General features: G+C 40.2%; 1 protein-coding gene across 4 annotated transcripts in view; it reads left to right on the forward strand.

Moving 5' to 3' along the window:
• RINT1 (RAD50 interactor 1) overlaps positions 1 to 25,403 on the forward strand; it is a 32,976-nt gene that overhangs the window by 1,520 nt on the left and 6,053 nt on the right. For 2 of the 4 annotated variants that reach the window (XM_045864866.3, XM_045864868.3), the window contains 9 exons: positions 4,384 to 4,568; positions 8,430 to 8,671; positions 11,772 to 11,945; positions 12,045 to 12,194; positions 12,745 to 12,901; positions 14,317 to 14,427; positions 14,525 to 14,750; positions 15,265 to 15,402; positions 19,520 to 19,719. In XM_045864866.3, coding sequence (XP_045720822.1) covers positions 4,384 to 4,568; positions 8,430 to 8,671; positions 11,772 to 11,945; positions 12,045 to 12,194; positions 12,745 to 12,901; positions 14,317 to 14,427; positions 14,525 to 14,750; positions 15,265 to 15,402; positions 19,520 to 19,719 — 1,583 coding nt within the window. Of the gene's footprint in view, positions 1 to 4,383; positions 4,569 to 8,429; positions 8,672 to 11,771; positions 11,946 to 12,044; positions 12,195 to 12,739; positions 12,902 to 14,316; positions 14,428 to 14,524; positions 14,751 to 15,264; positions 15,403 to 19,519; positions 19,720 to 25,403 lie in introns of those variants that run through there. The other 2 variants (XM_045864867.3, XM_064575405.1) reach the window with 2 other exon arrangements.

The raw sequence follows: 25,403 nt of genomic DNA on the forward strand, positions 1-25,403 counted from the left end.
TTGACAGGCATAGCTCCCACAACTTAGCTCCTTTGTTAAAGGATTGGAGAGTACCGCTAATCTTTCCGTTAAACCCTTCCCTTTTCCACCTTTGCCCATTCAGATGCCTGGAAGTTGGTGCCTACTGAGCTGCCATTTAGTAGAATGAGAGACACAGATTATAGACTTTGTCCTTGTCCCTCCTTTGGTGGCTTGGTCAACTTCTTTGCAATTAGGAGTGCTCATAACAAAAAACAGAAGAAGAAAGTCATAAAAACCTCGCAAATCATTGGTGTGTCATCTTACTGAATATCATTTGGGGTACCTGGGTGGCTCAGTTGGTTAAGCCTCTGCTTCTCCTTCTCCCTCTGCCACTCCCCCCTCCCGTGCTCTCTCGCTGTCTCTCAAATAACTGAATAAATGAATCTTTAAAAAAATATATTATTTGACTAAGAACGTACTGTGCTGTATTTAAATGGTGATGTCAAAAGAATATAATTTAAAGTGGCACCTGGATGACTCAATCAGTTAAGCATCTGCCTTCGGCTCGGGACATGATCCAGGGATCCTGGGGATCGAGCCCCTCTTTGGGCTCTCTGCTCAGCAGGGGTCTGCTTCTCCCTCTGCCCCTCCCCCTGCTCATGCTTGAGCTCGTTCACTCTCTCTCTTTCTCTCTGAAAGAAAGAAATAAAATCTTTTTAAAAAAGAAAATCTAAATAAAAAAAGAATATGATTTAAAAGTAGGTGAAAAAAATTTAATTGAAAAAAAAAATAAAAGTAGGTGAAGATAGAATTTGCTCCCAAAGCTACAGCAACCTTAGCATTCACCAGACAGTCCCTCCGCACATAGCCCTGCCTATAGGTGTCTGCAGATGCACCACGCAATGCACTTTTTTTTTAATGCACTTGTTTTATTTAAGATAAAAAAAGAGGACACTGTGACTCCTGTACATAATGGTAGATGGATTTCTGTATTAATAAAATTTGATGCAGACCAGCCAATTCAGCTCATATTTGAAGGAGAAAAAAAAAAAAGAAAATTGGGTTGAAAGTCAGGAAACATGGACTTTAATCCCGTTTATAACCTTTAAGTATAAGCTGGGCAAATGTTTAATTTATAGTTGGGAAGTTGAGGCATAGATTTATGCTAGTTTTGCTTCTACTTACTAGTGGGCTACTGGTTCTCAGCATACAAACAAGCTTTTAATTCTTATAAGTTGAATAGAACAAAGGAAAATTTGGTTTCGGGGAGCTGGGGAACATTCCCAGTCCTAAACACATTGGTATATACTCTGTTAATATTTTTTTTTTTTAAGATTTTATTTATTTATTTGAGAAAGAGAGTGAGAGAGGGAGACAGAGCACGAAACGGGGGAGGGTCAGAGGGAGAAGCAGACTCCCCGCTGAGCAGGTAGCCTGATGTGGGGCTCGATCCCAGGACCCTGAGATCATGACCTGAGCTGAAGGCAGACGCTTAACCGACTGAGCCACCCAGGCGCCCCTATTCTGTAAATCTTTACATAAATAATTGAATATCTGACAGTTACATTTTGCATTTAGGCATTATCTTTTTTTTAGATATTCATATTTTCATTTTATCAGAAGTAACAGTTGTTTTGTAATGAGGCTGATTATAACCTCTTGCCTTTCTCTAATTGCTGCTTTCTTAAAACTTCATTTTTGGTAAAGAGCCAAGTTCTACAAGGGCAGCTCCAGGAAGAACAGAGGCGAAGTTCAACCAGTATTGCTCCCCAGGAGACTCTGTATTGTTCCCCCAGCTTTATCTCTCATGCATACACACTTTTCTTTTTTTTTTTTAGACATTGCTGTAGTCTCTGTAATTAAACATATGCTAGTACAATCAAGCCTTTTTTTTTTTAAAGATATTTACTTATTTGACAGACAGAGACAGCGAGAGAGGGAACACAAGCAGGGGGAGTGGGAGAGAGAGAAGCAGGCTCCCCACTGAGCAGGGAGCCCGATGTGGGGCTCGATCCCAGGATGCTGGGATCATGACCTGAGCGGAAGGCAGTCACTTAATGACTGAGCCACCCAGTTGCCCCTACAGTCAAGCTTTTAATTTGTTTATAACTCACTGTGAATGGTTTGTTTAGAGAGGACCAAATCCTTTAGTTAAACCTGAAGTAGAGAAATACACTGTATGTTCAGGTTTATTCTAAGGTTTGGTTTCTAGGAAGTCTGCTTTTTCTCTGGGGCCTTATTTTATAGCACTTATTTCATCTGGAGATCTTACATTTTTACATTATCTTTTTTTTTTAAAAGATTTTATTTATTTATTTATTTGAGGGAGAGAGAGCACAAGCTGGCGGGGGGGTGCAGAGGGGGTGGGAGAGAGACAAGCAGACTCCCCACTGAGCATGGAGCCGATGTGGGGCTTGTTCTCACAACCCCAAGATCACGACCAGAGCTGAATCCAAGAGTCAGACACTTAACCGCCTGTGCCACCCAGGCTCCCCCCCACCTTTTTTAAAATCTGTAAGTACTACTCAAACCTAGGGAGAGTAAGCCCTGTCTGTGGGATAATTCAAATTTCCTAACCTTCTCCAGGAAGTTTCCTAACCTTCTCCAGGAAGAAGGATATCACAAGTAAGCAAAAGGGGATAGCCTGCACATGAAACAGACACTTCAGAGGAAACAGTATCTCTAACACGCAGGGCTGGAGTAGAAAGAGCTATGGCAGCATCCGCATATCACGGCACTCTTACCTTCTTTGCCAACACGCCTCCGTGGCTTCAGGTTTCCCTGCGGTGTAGGCACGTCCAGCCTGGCACAGACAGTCAGGGAAGGTAGAGATGGAGGAACTCTGCAAAAGAGGAGCAGTGCTGTTGGTCCACAAATTGAGGACAGTGGAAGAGAATTTAATTAACTGTGAAGTGGATTATATGTTTACTAGAAATTTGTTTCTTTGAATAAAAATTGAAAATCTATTATTTATGTATTTGAATCTTGCTTCATTCCATAAAGAATTAGAGGCAGCTTAAATTGCTTAATTCTTAAGGCATCATGGATAGTGGAAGAAGGTATGGATGCTTGCAGAGTGAAAAACTGACTTGGAAATGATAGGAAATGATCGGCGTTCAAGTGTAGAATAAGGAATGGGCTCTTTGGGAAATCCGACCCACCGAATGGGGTGAGAGCAAAGCTACACAGTGTTCCTGTTTTCAATGGGCATGGTTTGCTCATCACAGGCCCTGCTGCCTTTGCTACCACTCTTCCCTAGAAATGGCTCAGGGTTCCAAGTCACCTGCTTTTGTCCATTCAGTAAGTACAGTGTGGGTCAGTCCAAGTCTAGTTTATTGGCGATGGAAGGAGTCTCACTTCAGATGGTACAACTTAGTGGTTGCACCAGTCATTTTGAGTTTTTCTTAGTAATTTGTATTTTCTTTCACACTTCCTTTTATTCTTTTTCTGACATGGGCATCTTTGTACAATGGCATTTGAAGCTTTTAAAACGTTTTTACTCTTTTTTTAAGAAGATTTATTTATTGTTTATTAGAGAGAGAGAGAGCACGCACATGCACGAGCAGGGGGAGGGGCAGAGGGAGAGAGAGAATCTCAAGCAGTCTCCTCACTGAGCATGGAGCCCAATGTGGGGCTCGATCTCACGACCCTGAGATCATGACCTGAGCCAAAACCAAGAGTCGGACACTCAACCGACTGAGCCATCCAGATGCCCCTAAAACTTTTTTACTCTTACATAATAAGGAGTTTTTATTCATTGGTCAGCCTTTCAATTTTTTTTCATATACTTGAAATCTTTCAATATTTTTCCTTTTTTTTAACATTTTAAAACCAGAGTCCTCCTTTGGTGTTATTCTAGACCACATTATCTGTTTCCTTACAGATTTTAAAAATATATTACTACTTTAATAAAAACCACATCAATAAAATAAGATTTGACCTTTTTTCCCCCTCTACTAATAAAATAGATTTGTAAGACAAAAGTCTTCTGGAAAAGTTTAATATCTGCTTGTAACTGCATTGTCATGCCAACATCTGTTGAAACCCATGGTTATTAGGACAGACTTCAGGAATTTCCCTTCACTCTGAATTTCCTCAGCTCCTAAGCGTTTTGTAGTACTTGACTGATAGATTGCTTTATAGCTATTCATTTGGGTATTTGTGTGTGTGTGTGTACAAAAAAAATCCAAAACATCCACATATATGCATATAGATCTATACATACTATATATATTCATTTTGATATTTTTGTGTGTGTGTATATAGTATATATACATGAACATATATATGCATACCATATATAGTGTTTTCTTTAAATTACTAAATTTTGAAGGTAGATATATTGCTTTGTATTATCTTTTGTATTTCCTTTAGCCCCGTGGTACTTAGTAATGTTGAATAATTGTTATTCTTTTGTTTTAGGTGACATAAATATTACAGCTCTTGTTGGAAATGAACAAGTCAATGAAGATGCAGATAATGGTGATCTCCCTTCTTACGTGTCTGCATTTATAGAAAAGGAAGTTGGAAATGACCTTAAATCTTTAAAGAAACTTGATAAACTCATAGAACAGATGACAGAAAATAAAATGCAATTAGAAGAACAGGCAAGTATTAAAACTCATTGAAATAATATCAGAAGTATACACATACTATAATATAAACATAACCATTATTGTATAGGGAATTTTGAAGATATAGCTTGTGACAAATAGTCTAATCATTTAAAACTGTTTAATAGGTTTTAAGACTTACAGTGTGCTAGATATTTTATGAATTATGTAAAAGAGAAGGATCCTGAGGCTGCCTGGCTGGTTCCGTTGGTGGAGTGTGCGACTCTTGATCTCAGGGTTGTGAGTTTGAGCCCCATGTTGGGTGGAGAGATGACCTAAAAATAAAATCTAAAAAAAAAAAAAAAAGACAAAGTTCCTGCTGATATTATTTGGGTCTTAAAAATATGACAGCTAACATTTTAAGTAGCTTTTCATACAGTGACTTTTAAAGTGCTTCTATAACTAAGTCATTTCATGGTACACAAAAATGTTGTAACACCATCATTCCAAACTTTGTATATACCCACTCATAAGGAGAAAACATGAAAATAAATATAACATAATAGTGGTTATTTCTGAGTGGTGGGTTAACAGGTGATTTATTCACATCTTTCTGTATTTTCAGGTGTTTTCTTTTTACAGTGAACATATTACTTAACATAGTTTTTTTTTTTTTTTTTAAGATTTTATTTATTTATCTGAGACAGAGAGAATGAGAGAGACAGAGAGCACATGAGAGGGGGAGGGTCAGAGGGAGAAGCAGGCTCCCCACCGAGCAGGGAGCCTGATGCGGGACTCGATCCCGGGACTCCAGGATCATGACCTGAGCCGAAGGCAGTCGCTTAACCAACTGAGCCACCCAGGCGCCCACTTAACATAGTTTTTAAAACACCCAGTGAATGTAATCTTAAAAAAGTAAGTGGCTCGCTGTACCTGCAATAGAGTGTCTGTCAAGGACGCCAGGTTTCCATCCTGTAACTACCACGCGGTGGTGGAGCCGCACACCGTGTGTGGCTGATTGGTGTTAGCCCTGGGTGGTCAGTCGTCCTGTATTCCCACCCCCAGCACCTCAGGCCTCCCGTGCTCCTGTCTTACCCCACGTCTACCAAGAGTCTCTTTAAGTATGGCCCTGCCCCGTCCTCCTCCTCCACTCTGCAGGCAAGCTGTCTGTGCTGGGCGTTCTCCGAGGAAATCACACAGCGGGAGCATGGATGCCAGCCCAGACGAGCGGTCTTCAGCCCCACCTGGCAGTCCGTCCTGGCTCCTCCCCTGGGAAGGTCGGCTCCTCTGCCACTCCCCTCGCTGTTCTTCCGAATTCTGCCCCAAGATAACTACCCCATCTGGCCGTTCTGTCTTTTCCTTTTCCCAAAAAGCACAAATTAAGAGCACTTAGCACGAATCCATTGAACAGTCTACCCCACATCCCACAAACCTATTTGCCATTTCTACTTCTTAATTCAGCAAAGGATCAATGCGAGACAGTCCTCATGCCTCAGATCCTACCTGCCACCCGAGTGAGCTTGCTTCACACTTCTGTAGTTTGCTCCTCTGCCCCTCAGCCAGTCCTGTCCCCTCAGCATAGGGACACACACACGTTTTCCTTAAACCCAAACAAAAAACCCTCCCCTCATCTTTTACTAGATGATGTTAATTCCTTCCTTTTACTGTTAGGCTTCCTCAGAAAGTCATCTTTCTTTACGTCTATCTCCACTTCCCAGTCAGGCTCGTTTCCCTGATGACCATGGAAGCTTCTGCCGAAGTCCCTAACTGAAGCTTAAATTCAGCATGTCTGTCTCTTCAAATGCTTCCCTTCCTTGGAAAATGGTACCATCATCTGCCTGTCACTCGGGCCTGAAACCTAGGAGCCCTCCTAGATTGCCCTTCATCCTGCCTCCACTACCCCATCACCAAGACATCAGAGTTTTGCCCCCCTTCACATCTCTGGTGTCTGGGTCTGTCCCCTCATTCCCACCCCTGCTGCCACCACCCCAGTTTAGGGCTGCAGCCTCTCCTGCACTTGATGGCAGTTTGCCCATCTTCTGCTTCCTTCCCTCCCCACAGTAACTATCATTTGTATTCTTTTTTTTTTTTAAAGATTTTATTTATTTATTTGACAGAGAGAGACACAGCGAGAGAGGGAACACAAGCAGGGGGAGTGGGAGAGGGTGAAGCAGGCTCCCCGCAGAGCAGGGAGCCCGATGTGGGACTCGATCCCAGGACCCTGGGATCATGACCTGAGCCGAAGGCAGTCACTTAACCAACTGAGCCACCCAGGTGCCCTCATTTGTATTCTTTACAGAAACTGTATTATGTGTAAATAAGCAAATACATATAAAACATAGTTAAAATCTTTTATGTATGTATAAGCATATGTATACTTTAAATATGCATAGCTTAACTTTTTATAATTAATATATTACTTTTTTCATATCAGTGTATATAGATCTCTCTTTTGTAATGGTTTTATGGTATTCAACTATGGCTGTATATCATTTATTTGACCAGGCCCTTGTTGGTCGACATTTTTGCTGTTCCCAGTTTTTATTATTGCAAGTAATAGGAGAATAAACATAATATTTTGTCACTTTATGTTCTAAATCATAAATCTAATGGAATGATTCCCTTGTTAAAATCTCTTGGGGCGCCTGGGTGGCTCAGTTGGTTAAGCATTCGACTCTTGATCTCAGCTCACGTCTTGATCTTAGGGTCATGAGTTCAAGCCCCACGTTGGGCTCCGTGCTGGCATGGAGCCTACTTGAACAAAAAGAAAAAAAGAAGCTCTTACTGGCTTCCCATTGCCTGTTGGGAAAAGCCCACATCCTTCTACAGCACAAGATGCTCCTGTGATCTTGTCTCCCCCTACCATCTAGACTCATCTCTTCTTTCTCCATTTTTTTGAACTGTATTCTGTGCCTTCCCCAGCTCTTTGCTGTTCTCTCATCCTGACTGAGCCGTTCCTTTTGCCTGGAATGCCCTTTTCCTTCCGAAGTTCCCAAGAAAATTCCCGCCCGTCCTGTGAAGGTCTGTGCAGGAGCGGTGCAGCGCAATTGCCTTGCACCTCAAAACCTCGATATCCAAAGTGTGGGAGCTTGTTAGACACGCGGAATCTCAGTCCCTACTTGAGACCTGATGAGTTCACATTGGCATTATACCAGATCTCTAGGTGATTCCTACGTACATTCAGGTTTGGGAAGCACTACCTTAGCCACCATTACACCTAGCATCTCTCTCTTACTGCATTAACCCCATAATACGGGAGGTATGTGCTTCCATTTCTCTTCCACACCAACTGAGCTTTAGGGCAGATGCTATGTCTTCTTTATCTGTCTATTCCTAGCACAGGGCCTTGGGCAAAGTGTTTGATTAAACTGAAATTCTCCTATAATAGTCTTTATATTGTACTGATACCTAACGATTGTATATGTTTTTCCATATGCTATAAGAAGAATTAATAAATACCATATCTCAAGGCATTACCTGGTTATCATCTTACCAGGTCAGTGGTTCTCAACCTGGACTTAAATCAGAATCACCTGGGTAACTTTTGTGACGTACAGATACTCAGACTTTTAGAATCAGAGCTTCATTTGTTTTTGAAGGAAAGTATTTAGTAGATAAAGCATAAAAATATTCTCTGGCTGGACCCTCTGAAAGCGCTGAGCTTCATGAAGGCAGATCCAGAGGTGCTTACTGGGGCAAAAGGCTGCTCCCCACCCATCTCCGCATATAGCATTTCGTGTTTAGGTTTGCTGGGTACAGGATGCAGAAATCACACCTTTCTTTTGAAGCTTATAATTGACAATTTTCAATTCTGTTAGAACAAACATGTATTTTGAAGGTAATAGGTTTAAAAAGGTTATGAAAATTGTATCTGATTGCTGCTGTTCTTTTTTGTTTTTTCTTTGGTATGGTCAGGTACTTACGATTTCATCAGAAATCCCTAAAAGAATTCAGAATGCCTTAAAAAATGCAGAAGAATCAAAGCAATTCCTTAATCAGTTTCTGGAGCAAGAAACTCACCTCTTCAGTTCCATTAACAGCCATTTGCTGACGGCACAGCCCTGGATGGAAGATCTTGGGGCCATGATCAACCAAATTGAAGAGATTGAGCGCCATCTTGCTTACCTTAAATGGATTTCACAAATTGAAGAACTAAGGTAAAAAGGGCTTCTTTGTTCTCATAATTACTATTTTCCTTTGAGGCTCTTCTTACTGAGTGTATGCATGCCATTAAATAATTGAGTTAATTAAAGATTATAATAATGTAATTTTACCAGTTGTTATGAAAAGAGCATTATGATAATGATTCTTTTCCTTTATTGTGAATGAACATAAGCTTTTCAGGGAGCTTAATTTGCATTTGAAAGAAAGTAATCTAAGTAAAAATTTTAAGTCCTATAGTTGTGTTGTGAATACATGATAACTACTTTTATAAAACCAAATTAATAAAACAACTCTTCAGTGTGGTAATATTCTCTTTTACTTTTTAGACATGGTCACTTGATGAAATGGATTGCTTTTCTAAAATTTGAATCATTTTTTTTTTAAGATGTTTATTTGAGAGAGAACACAAGAGAGAGAGAGAGAGCACACAAGCAGGGAGAGAGGGAGAAGCAGACTCCCCACTGAGCAGGGAGTCCGATGTGGGGCTCCATCTCAGGATACCCCCCTCCCCACCCCCATGCACTGCCCCACCCCCACCCCCACCATGTGATCATGACCTGAGCTGAAGACAGATGCTTAACTGACTGAGCCACCCTGGTGCCCCCAATGGAAATCATCAAACAAAAGCTACACAGTATTCTTAGATGTAACAGAGTTTTGCTACCTGTGGTTAGGGGAAAAAGAAGTACATACTTCTTTGTGAATTGAATGTGTATTACTGGTGTTGACTGTGTCTGGTATTGCCTTTCAGACAAGATAAATTAACATTTCTGCCTAGATTGGCAGATTATTTGGTTTCATGATATAGTCCCCCAGCCCCTCCAAACTGCATAGTTCCATCCTGCTTTGTTTTAACTACTCTTGCTCCAAAGCTGTCAGCAACCATTCATGTTGTCTGGAAGACTTGAGGAAGAAAGGTCATACAAGAGTCTTAATGTCCCATTGTAAATGTATCACAGTTAATATACTTTGTTATGTCTTCCAAAGAGTAATGTGGTATCATTTTATCCTGCATGTTTCTCAGTATTTTAAAGAATTTTACCTATCAGGGGGTGCCTTGGTGGCTCAGTCGTTAAGCGTCTGCCTTCGGCTCAAGTCATGATCCCAGGGTCCTCGGATCGAGCCCCGCATCAGGCTCCCTGCTCCTCAGGAAGCCTGCTTCACCCTCTCCCACTCCCCCAGCTTGTGTTCCTTCTCTCACTCTCTCTCCCTCTCTCTGTCAAATAAATAAAATCTTAAAAAAAAAAAAGAATTTTACCTATCAGTACAGTGTGAAAATCTTTGGTTTGCATCTGAGTTTTACATTTACAGAAAGAGTGATATGCCCAAGATTGTGGTGTTACCAGTGATTCCAGAAATCAGTTTAAGCTTTTTAGACCATCTCCTTCGTGTGTAGATAAATTATTTGCAGTAAACGAGTTTTAAACCTTGCTTCTTTTTATTTCACCGTCCCTTGCTCCTCTGAAAGATAATACCAATAAGGAGCAATAACTTTATTAAGTAGAATAAATTGTTTAAAAGCCTCACTCTTGTAGTAGCCAAGGTAATAGATTAATTAAAATAGGACTATGGTTATGGATAGCTTTTATCTGATGTTGGAATTGTTTAAAAGAGAAATTTGGCCTAGAAATCATGTTAGAAATAGGAATCAAATTCATAATCAAGTAGAGCACAGCTATTTCTCTTTAATAACATGCTCTTTCCTTTAGGTCTTCCATGATAAATCTCTATTTCTGGCTTCCTTTGGGCTTCTGAGATTTTCCTCATCTCCTAAATTCTGACATTAAACTGCTTTTCATTCTGTAGCACTCTCTTTTTTAAAAGAGCAGTGTTCTGGGGCAGCTGGGTGGCTCAGTCAGTTGAACATCTGATTCTTGATTTCTGCTCAGGTCATGATCTCAGGGTCCTGAGATCAAGCCCCTTGTCCAGTTCTGCACTCAGTGGGGAGTCTGCTTGAGATTCTCTCTCCCTCTGTGTCTGCCCCTCCCAATTGCTCTCTTCCACTCTCTCTCAAATAAATAAATCTTTAAAAATTTTTTTAAATTAAAGTTTTTTTGTCCTTATTCTTAGATGGCTTAAGCAATGGAATATTATTTTTTAAAAAAATTTGAGAGAGAGTGCAAGCCAAGGAGGGGCAGAGGGAGAGAATCTTAAGTAGGCTCCACACCCCTGCACAGAGTCTGACGGGGTCCATCTCATGACTTTGAGGTTATGACCTGAGCCTAAATCGAGAGTTGGATGCTTAACTGACTGAGCCACCCAGGTGCCCCTAGAATATGTATGGTTTTTTTTTTTATTATTTTTATTTTTATTTTTATTTTTTTTAAAGATTTTATTTATTTATTTGTGAGAGAGAATGAGAGAGAGAGAGAGCATGAGATGGGGGAGGGTCAGAGGGAGAAGCAGACTCCCCGCCGAGCGGGGAGCCCGATGCGGGACTCGATCCCGGGACTCCAGGATCATGACCTGAGCCGAAAGCAGTAGCTCAACCAACTGAGCCACCCAGGCGCCCTGGTTTTTTTTTTAAAGATTTTATTTATTTATTTGACAGAGAGAGAGACACAGCGAGAGCAGGAACACAAGCAGGGAGAGCGGGAGAGGGAGAAGCAGGCTTCCCACTGAGCAGGGAGCCCAATGTGGGGCTCGATCCCAGGACCCTGGGATCATGACCTGAGCCGAAGGCAGATACTTAACCTGGGTGCCCTGTAATATGTATTTTTTATCAAAAGAAACATCTCATTTTAATTTTTTTATTTTCATTTTTTATTGAAGTATAGTTGACACACAACATCTAATATTTAAGTAAAGTGTTTGCTTTATAAAGTCAAATAAACAAAATGGTAGGTAGCTCATGGGATCTATTTGGCTGGTTTCAAAGAATTTAATTAATTGGTTTTACATGGAAATCTTGATTTCTGGCTTTCTTAGAAAAATTAAAAGCTTTGGCCACATTGGTAAAAAAGCCACTTCTAGCTGGTGCTTCCTTTTTCCTTGTATGTAACTTTATATACAACAGGAGGGAGAAGCAGTTTTTCTGCATTTGGAATTATTTGAACAAACTATCTTTGAAGTTTGCTTGGCCTCATTTTGCAGCGATAACATTCAGCAATATCTGATGACCAATAATGTCCCAGAGGCAGCCTCTACTCTGGTATACATGGCAGAACTTGACATCAAGCTTCAGGAATCATCTTGTACTCATCTTCTTGCCTTCATGAGAGCCACTGTTAAATTCTGGCATAAGATTCTCAAGGACAAACTTACAAGGTAAGGAATTCACCCCTATTTCATGGTAATTGCTTTCAGATGGATATTTGATGACTGTTGTATTTTAACTGAAACACGTGTGTTACTTCACTGTTACAGTGATTTTGAGGAAATTTTGGCCCAACTTCATTGGCCCTTCATCACACCCCCCCGGTCTCAAACTGTTGGCTTGAGTCGACCAGCCAGTGCCCCTGAGATATACACTAACCTGGAGACACTGTTTTGTCAGCTTCTGAAACTACAAACCTCGTATCCTTGTTGGAGTTAAAACTTACTAAAATTGCTTTTTTTCTAGAGTGGATTCGTGGCTAGAGAGTAAAACTTTTTGAAAGTGGCCAAGAAGCCAAACAGGAGTACTGGGTTTGGACTTGATCTGTATATACCCGTGGAGTGGTGGATTATTCTCCTTCGGAGTGAATTGCATGTGGGGCAGGGGAGGGTCGGTCTGAAATACGTGTGACCCAAGTTTACATGACACATAGGTTACATTACACGTAGGTCTCTTGGGATTAAAAATGGCAATTGGGAGGAGACCTTAGTAACTTCGTGTTACTTTAATAAAGTGATTATTTGAATGTGTTTCCTTCCTTACTACTATTTTTTATTTTAGGAAAGAGAGATTAATTCTAATAACATTTTCGGTGCACTTTTTATTGAAATCATGTAATGTAAAATTATGTGTATTACAGTTAATTTTACTTACTGTCATATATTTGTTGGAAAAATATATCACGTATATATATGTATATATACACACATATATATGTACTTATCTTTTTCCTTGACTCGACTATGTCAGAGATGAATTACTTACTGAGCCAAAACAACTTCCAGAAAAATACTGTCTTCCTGCCTCCCCGTCTGTCATTCTGCCCCTCCAGATCATGCTGACGCCCCTTCAGAAGAGGTTCAGGTATCACTTCAGAGGGAACCGCCAGACTAACGTCATAAGCAAGGTGTGCTTTCTCAACTCTTGTCCTTGGTTTTTATTAATAGCAAATGTGAAGCGTTCTGTACTTTTTCTGGTTTAAGTTAAAATCTGATTCCACTCACACTTCTGTTTTTTCCCTAAAGAGCTAAATTCCTGTTTTGTCACTGCTCTTAATAGATCTTTTTCCGGACTTGTGTTGAGAAGTTGTCGGAATCCGCTAGCTCATTAGCATGTCTTGCCCATACAGCCATAAATCATTTTAGCATCAACAATCTGTTCAAAAGCTAATACTCAACTCTCTTGACTTCCGCTTCTCTTTCTGATATATTTAGAAACCCGAAGGAGCAATTTGCACAGTGAAACATGGGGGCCCAGGTGTAAACGGTGCCCCACAAATGCCAGAGCATTTTTTTCCTGGTTCTTAAATTTAGCTTATTCTTTCGTATTTATGGGGCTCCCCCTTTTTTGGATGGGGTGTTGGTGGAAAGAAGAATAGAACGAATTAGTAAGTAGTAAGTGAGACAAAGCAATAAACCTAAAGCTGTAGAGAAGCAGTAAGAAAGGTAAGAAAATTGTGAGTTATGTTGATTCCTTTCTAAAGTGTGGTTTGGTTCTACTCTGTCATCAAGCCTAAACTATACAGTCCCTGAGATTACAGATGCCCGTTACTCATGTTTGTATTTCCAGCATCTAGCACACAACAGGGATTTACCGCTCAGTAAATGTTTTTGAATACCTGCCCAACAAAACGTGTAAGGTTTGTAGAATCGGCTCTAGGGACAATTTTAAAAGCTGCTACTTATATTTACTTTTCTATGATTATACCTGTTTTAAGTTATGTGTTGTTTTGTTTTCTTAATTTACCTTTTCAAAAGAGAGAGCAGAAGAAAATCAAGTTTAAAAGTTATTTTGGAATGTTATGGCCAAAAAAGTCCAATTTAAAGGCCATCAGATCTTTGTAATGCTCATCATTTTACGTATTTCCAAAGGGCTACATTTTATTTTTTATTTTATTTTTTAAAGATTATTTATTTATTTAAGAGAGAGAGAGAGGCAGACTCCCCGCTGAGCAGGGAGCCCAGTGTAGGACCCGATCACAGGACCCTGGGATCATGACCTGAGCTGAAGGCAGACACTTAACTGACTGAGCCACCCAGGCGCCCCCAAAGTGCTGCGTTTTCAGTATATATGGTATTGTAAATTTATGAATTTATTGACTTATGCCACGTTTGGGAATTTGTTGGGAGGACATTGGGAAACATTTGATTATTAAGCCTGACATGACCTTAAAGTTCAGAGTAGAAGTTGCATTCTTACATATAGGAATTTTCAACTAATTTTTTTGTAAGTGCTGCGTGTATACAATTAAATGGAGCCCTTTAATTGTAACTTTCTAGGTGGAATGACTTAAGAATTCAAACTGTTTACTTCTTTCCTTAGCCTGAGTGGTACCTGGCTCAAGTACTTATATGGATCGGGAATCACACTCAGTTTCTGGACGAGAAGATTCAGCCAATATTAGACAAAGTGGGCACTTCAGTAAGTGCTAGGGTAAGAGACTCGGTCCTAAGCATTCCAATTTTAGAGTTGGTTGTGTCCACAAATAGCCTGTCATCTACATTACCTTATGCTTACATATTTCTTTCAGCTCGAATTTTCCCGGGGCCTTATGATGCTTGTTCTTGAGAAGTTAGCTGCTGATATTCCATGTCTGCTCTATGATGACAATCTCTTCTGTCATTTGGTGGATGAAGTGCTTTTGTTCGAAAGGGAGCTACACAGTGTTTATGGGTATCCTGGCACTTTTGCCAATTGTATGCATATTCTATCAGAGGAAACCTGTTTTCAGAGATGGTTGACTGTGGAGAGAAAGTGTAAGTGTTCATGTGGCTATCAGGTGGGGAGAATTGTCTCCTTTTGTGGGTGTTAATTTTTGGTGTTTTTCTCCACCAGTTCTGGTAGAAACTAGAGTCATCTGAAATTTTCTTGGTCAGAGTTTACCAAGGTGCCTTATTTGCTTCCCATCAAACTTCAGTTTTTCTTGAATTTACACTTGCACGGTACATGTTTCCAGAGTGCAGCAGTCAAGCCGGTGGAGCATAGTATTAGCTGTCCTACAGATTGTACTACACTGTTTCGGTTCTTGGTAGAAGCTGTGGGATGTAATTTGTCTAATCACTTCAAATATTTTGAAGATTTGGGGTAGGGATGGCGGGGAGAAGTCAAGTATCTTGTTCAACCCTAAACCAGAGCATGTTAAATATAGTGCAACCAGTATGAGGTTGTGGGTTTGTTTATATTTACAGGAAAGTCATTCCTAAAAAACTGCTGAAAATTAAGAATGAGTGTAACTATTTAATTGACATATTCCTTTTTTCTGCATATCAGTTGCTCTTCAAAAAATGGACTCAATGCTTTCATCAGAAGCTGCCTGGATATCCCAATATAAAGATATCACCGATGTGGATGAGATGAAAGTTCCAGATTGTGCAGAGACTTTTATGACGCTACTACTGGTGATAACTGGTAAGTAGAAGTCTTTTAAGATATAACTTTGTTCTGGGACGCCTGGCTGGCTCATTCGTTAAGCGTCTGCCTTCAGCTCAGGTCATGATCCCAGGGTCCTGGGATCAAGCCCTGCTTCGGGCTCCCTACTCTGTGGGAAGCCTGCTTCTCCCTCTCCCCCTCCCCCTGCTTGTGTTCCTTCTCCCGCTGTGTCTCTGTCAAATAAATAAATAAAATCTTAAAAAAAAAAAAAAGATATAACTTTGTTTTAAAAGTACTGATTCTTCATATAGTACTTTTTTAAGTAGTTCAACAAAATTAATATCATATAGTGGTTGTTATAATATCTTCAAATACAGCTTCTATTTTGGTAGAACTCTAGTACAATATTCTAGCTTTCAGATTTTTAATAATTCAAGATCTTTTTTTTTTTAAAGATTTTATTTATTTATTTGACAGAGAGAGACACAGCGAGAGAGGGAACACAAGCAGGGGAAGTGGGGGAGGGAGAAGGCTTCCCGCAGAGCAGGGAGCCCGATGCAGGGCTTGATCCCAGGACCCTGGGATCATGACCTGAGCCGAAGGCAGATGCCCAACGACTGAGGCACCCAGGCGCCCCAATAATTCAAGATCTTAAACATTGGTATATATTAGGAGCAAATTCCTGAATGGTTACCTAAAAATAATTAAATGAGAATTAATTTTATGACCTGAATTCTCTTTCCATTCAGCTTAAGTGTCTTCAATAGATTGACCTGACTTTTAAATATTGTTTTTTTCTCCTTGATATAGAAAAGATTGCAGAAGGGGCACCTGGGTGGCTCAGTTGGTTAAGCATCTGCCTTTGGCTCAGGTCATGATCCCGGGGTCCTGGGATCGAGTCCCGCATCAGGCTCCTTGCTCAGGGGGAGCCTGCTTCTCCCCCTCCCTCTGCCCCCCACTCATGCTTGCTCTCTCTCTCTAGTGCTCTCTCTCTCTCTCTCAAATAAATAAATAAATAAAAAGATTGCAGAAGAATACAATAATAAAGTAACTTTAAGGATTGAAATAGTAATAGGAACTCTTTTTACCTGGAAGAATGTTCTTTTTTTTTTTTTTTTTTTTAATACCTGCAAGAATGTTCTGACTGAAGGGGGACCTAGCAGCCTCTAGCCCTGTTTGGCCCATACTCGTCTGCATTGTCCCACTGGAGACTTGCTGGTGCTCCAGGTGCCCCTGAGCCCTCAATACCACCATCCTCCTCTGGCTTGTCCATTTCTTGGGCCTGTGTAGTCACCTGAAGAAATGTCATTCCAACCTAGCCAGTAAATAATTCCATATTCTTAACTGTAAGAAGAATATGAAAAACACCAAAACATAAGAAATCTAAAAAAACTCATGTTTTTGTTTTTAAAGATTTTATTTATTTATTTGACAGAGAGAGAACACAAGCAGGGGAAGCAGCAGGCAGAGGGAGAAGCAGGCTCCTGCTGAGCAGGGAGCCTGATGTAGGTCTCGATTCTAGGACCCTGGGATCATGACCTGAGCCAAAGGCAGACGCTTAACCAACTGAGCCACCCAGGTGCCCCAAAACTCATGTTTTTTATTTATTTTATTTATTTATTTATTTAAAAGATTTTATTTATTCATTTGACAGAGAGAGACAGCGAGAGAGGGAACACAAGCAGGGGGAGTGGGAGAGGGAGAAGCAGGCTTCCTGCGGAGCAGGGAGCCCGATGCGGGGCTCGATCCCAGGACCCTGGGATCATGACCTGAGCCGAAGGCAGCCACTTAACCAACTGAGCCACTCAGGCACCCCAAAATTCATGTTTTTTAAAAACTTTTTATTAGGGAAATTTTTTAATGTACACAGAAGTGATATAATATAATGAACCCTCAGGTATCTGTACTAAAGTTTAAAAGTTTAAAGTAAAAAAGTTTATATTTTTTTCTCCTCAGCTTTTCTTAGAGTATTTTAACTGAGCCACCCAGGCATCCTCTTTTCTTGGAGTATTTTAAAGAACCAGACATCATTACACCTGTGAATTCTTTTTTTTTTTTTAATATTTTATTTATTTATTTGAGAGAGAGAACATGAGCGGGAGGGGCAGAAGGAGAGGGACAGAGAGAGTCTCAAGCAGACTCCGCACTGAGCATGGAGCCTGATGGGGGCTGGATCTCATAATCCTGAGATCACAACCTGAACTGAAACCAAGAGTTGGATGCTCAACCAACTGAGCCACCAGGAGCCCCTCACCTAAATTCTTAAATGTAAATCTTGTAACCTATTGTAGTTTTTCCTTCATTTTATTTATTTTATATATATATATATATATATTTTTTTTTTTTTTAAGATCTTATTTATTTATTTGCCAGAGAGAGAGGACAGGCAGGGAGAGCAACAGACAGAGGGAGAAGCAGGGAGCCCAACATGGGACTCGATCCCAGGACTCTGGGATCAGGACCCGAGCCAAAGGCAGACACCCAACTGACTGAGCCACCCAGGCGTCCCGGGATTTTTATTTATTTGAGAGAGCATGAGCGGGGGCCTGGGGGGGGGGGTTGGGGTAAAGGGGCAGAGGGAGAGAGAAGCAGGCTCTCCTCTGAGCATGGAGCCCAACTTGGGGCTCCATCCCAGGACCCTGGGATCGTGACCGAAGTCAAAGGCAGACGCTTGCAGGGTTCCTGGGTGGCTCAGTCGGTTAGGCGTCTGCCTTCGGCTCAGGTCATGATCCCAGGGTCCTGGGATCGAACCCCACATTGGGCTCCCCCTGCTGAGCGGGGAGCCTGCTTCTCCCTCTCCCTTTGCCTGCTGCTCCCCCTGCTTGTGCTCTCTCTCTCTCAAATAAATAAAATCTTAAAAAAAAAAAACAACTGAGCCACCGGGGACCCCTTCCTCCTGTTAAAAAAGAACTCATTTTTTTGTTGAAGAAATCGGATGATTTTTGTATATACAGATCTTTGACGTACGTGGGGCTATAGTCTGATAAGCCTATCCTAAGTTGAAAATATTTTAAGTAATGGGGCGCCTGGGTGGCTCAGTTGGTTGGGCGACTGCCTTCAGCTCAAGTCATGATCCTGGAGTCCCGGGATCGAGTCCCACATCAGGCTCCCTGCTCAGCGGGGAGTCTGCTTCTCCCCTGACCCTCCCCCCTCTCATGTGTTCTCTCTTTCTCTCTCTGTCATTCTCTCTCTCTCAAATGAATAAATAAAATCTTAAAAAAAAAAAATATTTTAAGTAAAAATGCATTTAATACACCTAACCTACTGAGTATCACGGCTTACCTAGCCTACCTTGCATATGCTCACAACACTTACATTAGCCATTAGTTGGGCAAAATCATCTAACATGAAGCCTACTTTATAATAAAGTAGAGACTCTCTCATAATTTATTGAATACTGCGCTGACAGCGAGACCCAGAATGGTTGTGTGGGTGCAGCCATTCTGTAACGGCCGTGAGCACACAGGTTGTTTGCCCTCACTGTCCCATGGCTGACAGCTATGGCTTGCTCCCACTGCCCAGGGTCATGAGAGGGTTGGACACCAGATGGCTAGCCTGTGAAAATAGCCAAATAACAAATCTGAAGTAGTTCCTATGAATGCGTATGGCTTTTGCACCATCGTAAACTTGCAGAATCTTAAGTTGAACCATCATAAATCAGGCACCATCGGGGCGCTTGGATGGCTCAGTCATTGGGCGTCTGCCTTCGGCTCAGGTCATGATCCTGGCGTCCTGGGATTGAGCCCCGCATTGGGCTCCCTGCTCCGCGGGAAGCCTGCTTCTCCCTCTCCCACTCCCCCTGCTTGTGTTCCCTCTCTCGCTCTCTCTCTGTCAAATGGATGAGTAAATTCTTAAAAATAAAATAAATAAATAAAAAATAAATCAGACACCATCTACAAGCTCCTCATGCCTTAAAAAATTTGAGATGTAATTTATACGCAGTGAAAAACACTAATCTGAAGTATACAGTTCAGTGAGTTTTGACAAGTACATATACTTGTGAAACCCACACCCTTATAAAGTGTAGAAGTAGGTCCATACTTGAACGGTTGATAGATTTTTTGACAAAGGCACCAAACAGTGTCAATAGGGAAAACTGTAACTGTGTCATGAATGGAACCCAAACCTTCATATGTCTTATTAACTTTCTCCACAGACAGATATAAAAATCTTCCCATGGCTTCCAGAAAGCTACAGTTCCTGGAGTTACAGAAGGACTTAGTAGATGATTTTAGGATACGATTAACTCAGGTGATGAAAGAAGAGACTAGAGCTTCCCTTGGCTTTCGATACTGTGCGATTCTCAATGCCGTGAACTATATCTCAACAGTACTAGCAGATTGGGCTGACAATGTTGTAAGTTAATGTACTTTTATTCATTTATTTTAACATTTTTTAAGTTTATTATTATTTTATTAATCTCTACACCCAACGTGGGGCTTGAACTCATGACCCTGAGATCAAGAGTTACATGCTCTTCTGACTGAGCCAGCCAGGTGCTCCGTTAATGTGCCTTTTTTTTTTTTAAAGATTTTATTTATTTATTTGAGAGAGAGAGAATGAGAGACAGAGAGCACGAGAGGGAAGAGGGTCAGAGGGAGAAGCAGACTCCCCGTTGAGCAGGGAGCCCGATGCGGGACTCGATCCCGGGACTCCAGGATCATGACCTAAGCCGAAGGCAGTCGCTTAACCAACTGAGCCACCCAGGCACCCCCGGTTAATGTGCTTTTATATTAAATAATAGATTAGTAGTTTTAACAGTTTTACCTTTTGAAGTGTTGAATTTATAGCGTGCAGAAAGTACACAGTAGGTAGAATAACAATTAGGCCAAATAATGTATGATTAAATTACATATTTTTCTCAATTAAGTCTCAAATGGTTAAAGAATCCCAATATTTTAGTCATTAGAAAAGAAAGCCAACTTTTCATGAAATAATTGTCTATGAACCTTTTTCTTCTATGGACTTGGGAAATATGTATGGTAACTGCCATCTCAGAAAAAGCTAAGGTTGAATAATGGTGTCAAAATCAATAAAATCCAGGACTTTAAGAAAGATAAAATAATAGCATTTGAGGGGCGCCTGGCTGGCTCAGTTGGTGGAAAATGTGACTCTTGGTCTTGGGGTCATTGAGTTCGAGCCCCACACAGAGATTACATAAAAAAAAAATAATAATAATAATAATATTGGCTACCTTTTGAATGCCTTCAAAACATGAGTAAATAGAAGGGCACTGTGTGGCCCAGTTGGTTAAGTGTCCAACTCTTGGTTTTGGCTCAGGTCATGATCTCGGGTGAGATTGAGCCCTGGATCAGGCTTGGGATTCTCTTTCTCTACCTCTGCCCCTCCTGCTTGTGCTCTTGCTTTCTCTCTCTCTCAAATAAATAAATCTTTTAAAAAGAAACAAAACATGAGTAAATAGAATAATAAAAGGGACTCCCATGTGCCTATGACCCAGCTTCTTACACCAATTTTTTTTTTTTTTCCTTAAGATTTTATTTCTTTGACAGAGAGAGAGAGCACAAGCAGGGGGAGTGGTAGGCAAAGGGAGAGGGAGAGAACCAGGCTCCCCACTGAGCAGGGAGCCCGATGTGGGGCTCAATCCCAGGACCCCATGACCTGAGCCAAAGGCACTTAACCGACTGAGCCACCCAGGTACCCCACCAATTTTGTTTTTTTGAGCTTCTCCATCCCCCACCCTTGATTATTTTGAAGATCTTAGATCTATTTCATGATAAGTAGTTCAAAATGTATCTCTAAAAGAAACTCCTTAAAAAAAAAAAATAACCACAATACCATTATCACATCATCCAAAAAAATTAATTTCTTATAGTGAGAGGTATCTTTCAAATAAGTCTAAAAATCAAAACCTTGGATCTGGTTAGCAAGTATTATAAGGCCTTTTACGTCCAAGAATTTTATTTATCTTTCCTTTTTCCACACAATTCTGTGTGTTGACAGATTTGGTGCGCCTAAATTAATTAATTAATTAATTTAAAGATTTATTTATTTGAGAGTGTGCGAACGCTTGAGAGCAGGGGCAAGGGCAGAGGAAGAGGGAGAGAAAGAATCCCAAGCCGACTCCTGCTGAGCGCAGACCCCGTGCTCCATCTCACAGCCCTGAGATCATGACCTAAGCCGAAATCAAGAGTTAGCAGCTTACTGGGGCGCCTGGGTGGCTCAGTTGGTTAAGCGACTGCCTTCGGCTCAGGTCATGATCCTGGAGTCCCGGGATCGAGTCCCACATCGGACTCCCTGCTCAGCGGGGAGTCTGCTTTGCCCTCTGATCCTCCCCCTCTCATGCTCTCTGTCTCCCATTCTCTCTCTCAGATAAATAAATAAAATCTTTAAAAAAAAAAAAAAAAAGAGCGGCTTACTGACTGTGCCACCCAGGTGCCCCTGTATTTACGCATCTTTTAAAGACATCCCAAAGGTATCAAATATTATTATTTTTATTTATTTTTTAATGTAATCTCTATGTGGGGACTCAAACTGAGCCACCCAGGTGCCCCTGCCTAAATATAATTATTAATTAGTAATTTCTGTTTACTTTTTTTATTAATCCAAGGAATATATTGGCTATCAAGGCATTTGGTAGCCAGATTTTCCAATATGTACTTCTGGCCAAAAGTGAAGAAACTTAATTAGCCTTTATAGCCTTAACATAGATTAATTCCTTTGGATATTTTACATACTAGAATGATCTCAGAGGGTCTCCAGGAACTCCTTGGACAGGGTGCCCTTGGGTTTGGAATCACTCTTGCATGATCATCTGTATGGATACAGAAATCAGCTTGGGTTTTCACCAGTGTGTCCCATGAAGTAGGTTTCATGAAGGAAGTATTAGCAGAGAATTAACATGGCCATAAAACAGTGAAATATATATTAAATGGTAAAAAAGCTATACTGAGATACATTATAAAGTATTATATGATTGTGTCATGAAATGAAAATAGGAAAGTAAAACAACAAAACAACTATAATTTTAACTCTAAGACTTAAAAATACCACTTATAAAAAGTGGTAGGTAAAGTGGGAATTGAAAAATTCCAGTGTAAAATAATTAGAAAGATTGATTAAGGATTGGTGATAAGTTCATAGGATACTAGAAAACATAATTTTTGAGTGTGTACAGATGAGTCACAAAGATGGACAAGGTAAATGAAATGTCTGTACATTGTCAAATCTTAATACAATAAAATAAAAAATAAAAGGAGAAATGAAATATAGTCAAACACAGGCATTTAAAAATATTCAATGCCTGAGTTCGAGAGTCTGGAAAATGTACCAAGAATATATTTTATTTGTTTACTTTGTTGTTGTTTTAAGTTTTTATTTAAAAGAATATATTTTAAATTATGAATTTATGACAAAAATTGTATAATGCTAGTGCATTATATAGAAGAAAATGTGTTCCCTTACTGTGAAAGAACAAACGAAACAAAAAAGTCTTCATCTTAATTAAATACAGGGTAATAAACCAAAAAAATAGGAAACAAAAATAAATATAATAATAACAAATATAAACAAGATGAAAACTTGAGAAACACAATCATAGTTTATTCTAATCTGGACTCTGGCTGGGACAACTATTTAAAGCCTTTTTTCTACAAAAACATTAACTGAAATCCACGTACGTAATATCATTCTGCTAAGCAAGGAAAATAAGACACAAAATAATTATTTCATAGGATGAATATAATGTAGAGTGTAATGATCAATGCATTTCTGTTTATAAAGTCACCTAATTAGAATACATTTTTTCATTGTGTACTTTCATGTGTTGTTTTCCTCATTTTAGTAAGTGCTTTCTTCACTCAGCCCCCACGCTGCTCCATTTTCTGCTAAGCTTTGTCATAAAACAAATTGTCATTCCTGATTCTTGTGCCAGATGATGTAATAAGAGACTCATTCAAGGCCAGATTTTTAGCTTCAGTGAATTATTTGTGGAACATCATTAACTACTTTACTTGGTGCCATAGTCTGTTAACAGCGATGAATTGGCCATCATCCCTCTCCTTAGGAAATTTATCATCTGATGCTGAATTAACTGGTCCTTCTGTCAACAGAATAATAACTGAATTTAGACTTACTCTTCAAATCATGAATGAGTTCTTTGTCCTTGCATGTTTTCATAGTACAAATTCTGTTTAACATCAAAAATTATTTAACCAGTGATGCCTGGGTGGCTCAGTTGGTTAAGCGTCTGCCTTCGGCTCAGGTCATGATCTCAGGGTCCTGGGATTGAGCCCCATGTCGGGCTCCCTGCTCTGCGGCGAGTCTGTTTCTCCCTCTCCCTCTACTGCTCCCCCTGTTTGTACTCTCTCACTCTCTCTGTTGAATAAATAAATAAAATCTTTAAAAAAAATTATTTAACCATCTTCATGGTCCTTCAGCCTATAAATGCTTAACAATAAAATTAAAGCTCTTGTATTTCCTAGGTAGAAAAAAGAAGAGTGGACAGAGTTCACCTTCCATTCATTTAGATTCTATACTAATAGCTGTCTGACTATTGCCAGATTATGCCAAGCCCGACATACCCAGCCCTTCAGAGTCAGGAATTTTTGAGTTGTAGGTGACAGAACCCCAATTGATGCTGGCCTGAGTGGGGGTCAGGGGCTGGAGAGAGGAGGTGAGGAATTTGTGTAACTGAAAGTATTAGGCATGGCTGCCCTAAACTCGTTCACTTCTGGCTTCATTCTCAGGCAGGCTCTGGGAGGTGTGGCCACAGGTACCAAGGTACTCCAAGCTCACATTGTCCTTCAGCAACCTCAAAAGGACAAGTGCCTCTTCTCAGATAGTTTGAGCAGAAAATACCAACTTGGCTTTTCACATGTCCATCAGTGAACAGTCACTAGTGTGGCCATATCCAGTCCCCTGTCAGTGGACATTTAGGCTGTTTTTAATCTTTTGCTAATTATCTACAGCATTATTCGTATTAGAAAAAATATTTTTTCTACCCTACTGAAAATGCCACTGTAAAAATGACATTTTATTTTTCTTAACTCTCATAAATCTGCTGGGTTTACTACAATTCTCAGTCTGTGTCTGGAAAAAATGAGTACCCAAAGAAGTTAGCCATCAGGCAAATGCAAATTAAAATCACAGTGAGACCTCTACCTCTGAAACCAATAATACATTATATGTTAATTAATTGAATTTAAATAAAAATAAATCAAAAATAAAATCACAATGAGATGGGGTACCTGGCTGGCTCAGTTGGTTGAGCATCCAACCCTTGATTTTGGCTCAGGTTATGATCTCAGGGTCATGAGATCCAGCCCCACGTTGGGCTCTATGCTGGGTGAGGAGTCTGCTTGACATTCTCCTTCTTCCTTTCCCTCTGCCACCCACCCCCACTGCTTACACTCACACTCTCTATCTCAAAAAAAAAAAAATCACAGTGAGATACAACTAAATATAAACTAAGATGGCTATACTAAAAAAGGTAGTAAGTGTTATTAGTTCAGATGTGGAGAAATTTGAGTGGTCACACATGGCTGGTGCAGTCACTGGGGAGAATAGTCTGTCATATCCTCAAATAGTTAAAGAATTACCATATGATCCAGCAATTCTACTTCTAGGTATATCCAAGAGAAATGAAGACAATTATCTACACAAAAACTTACACACAAATGTTCATAGTGGTATTATTCATAAAGACAAAAAGGTGGAAAGAACCCAATTATCTGTCAACTGATGAATGGATAAATAAAATAGATATATATAAATAAAATGTAAATGTAAATATAATGGATTATTCAGTAATGAAAAGAAATTAAGTCCTGATACATATTACAACATAGATGAACCTTGAAAACATACTAAGTGAAAGAAGCCAGTCACAAAGAACCATAAATTATATAATTACATTTCTATGAAACGTCCAGAACAGGCAAGTCGACAAAGACAGGAAAATCAGTGGTTGCCTACGGTTGGGGGTGGCATGCAGGGAAGGGATTGGGAGATGATGGTTAAGTGTGGGGTATCTTTTTGGGGTAATGGAAACATTCTAAAATTGACTCTGGTGATAAATGCAC

Source organism: Mirounga angustirostris, unplaced genomic scaffold (assembly GCF_029215605.1).
Source record: "Mirounga angustirostris isolate CCGP_5_RB_7025 unplaced genomic scaffold, mMirAng1.0.hap1 SCAF_12, whole genome shotgun sequence".
Lineage (NCBI taxonomy): Eukaryota > Metazoa > Chordata > Mammalia > Carnivora > Phocidae > Mirounga > Mirounga angustirostris.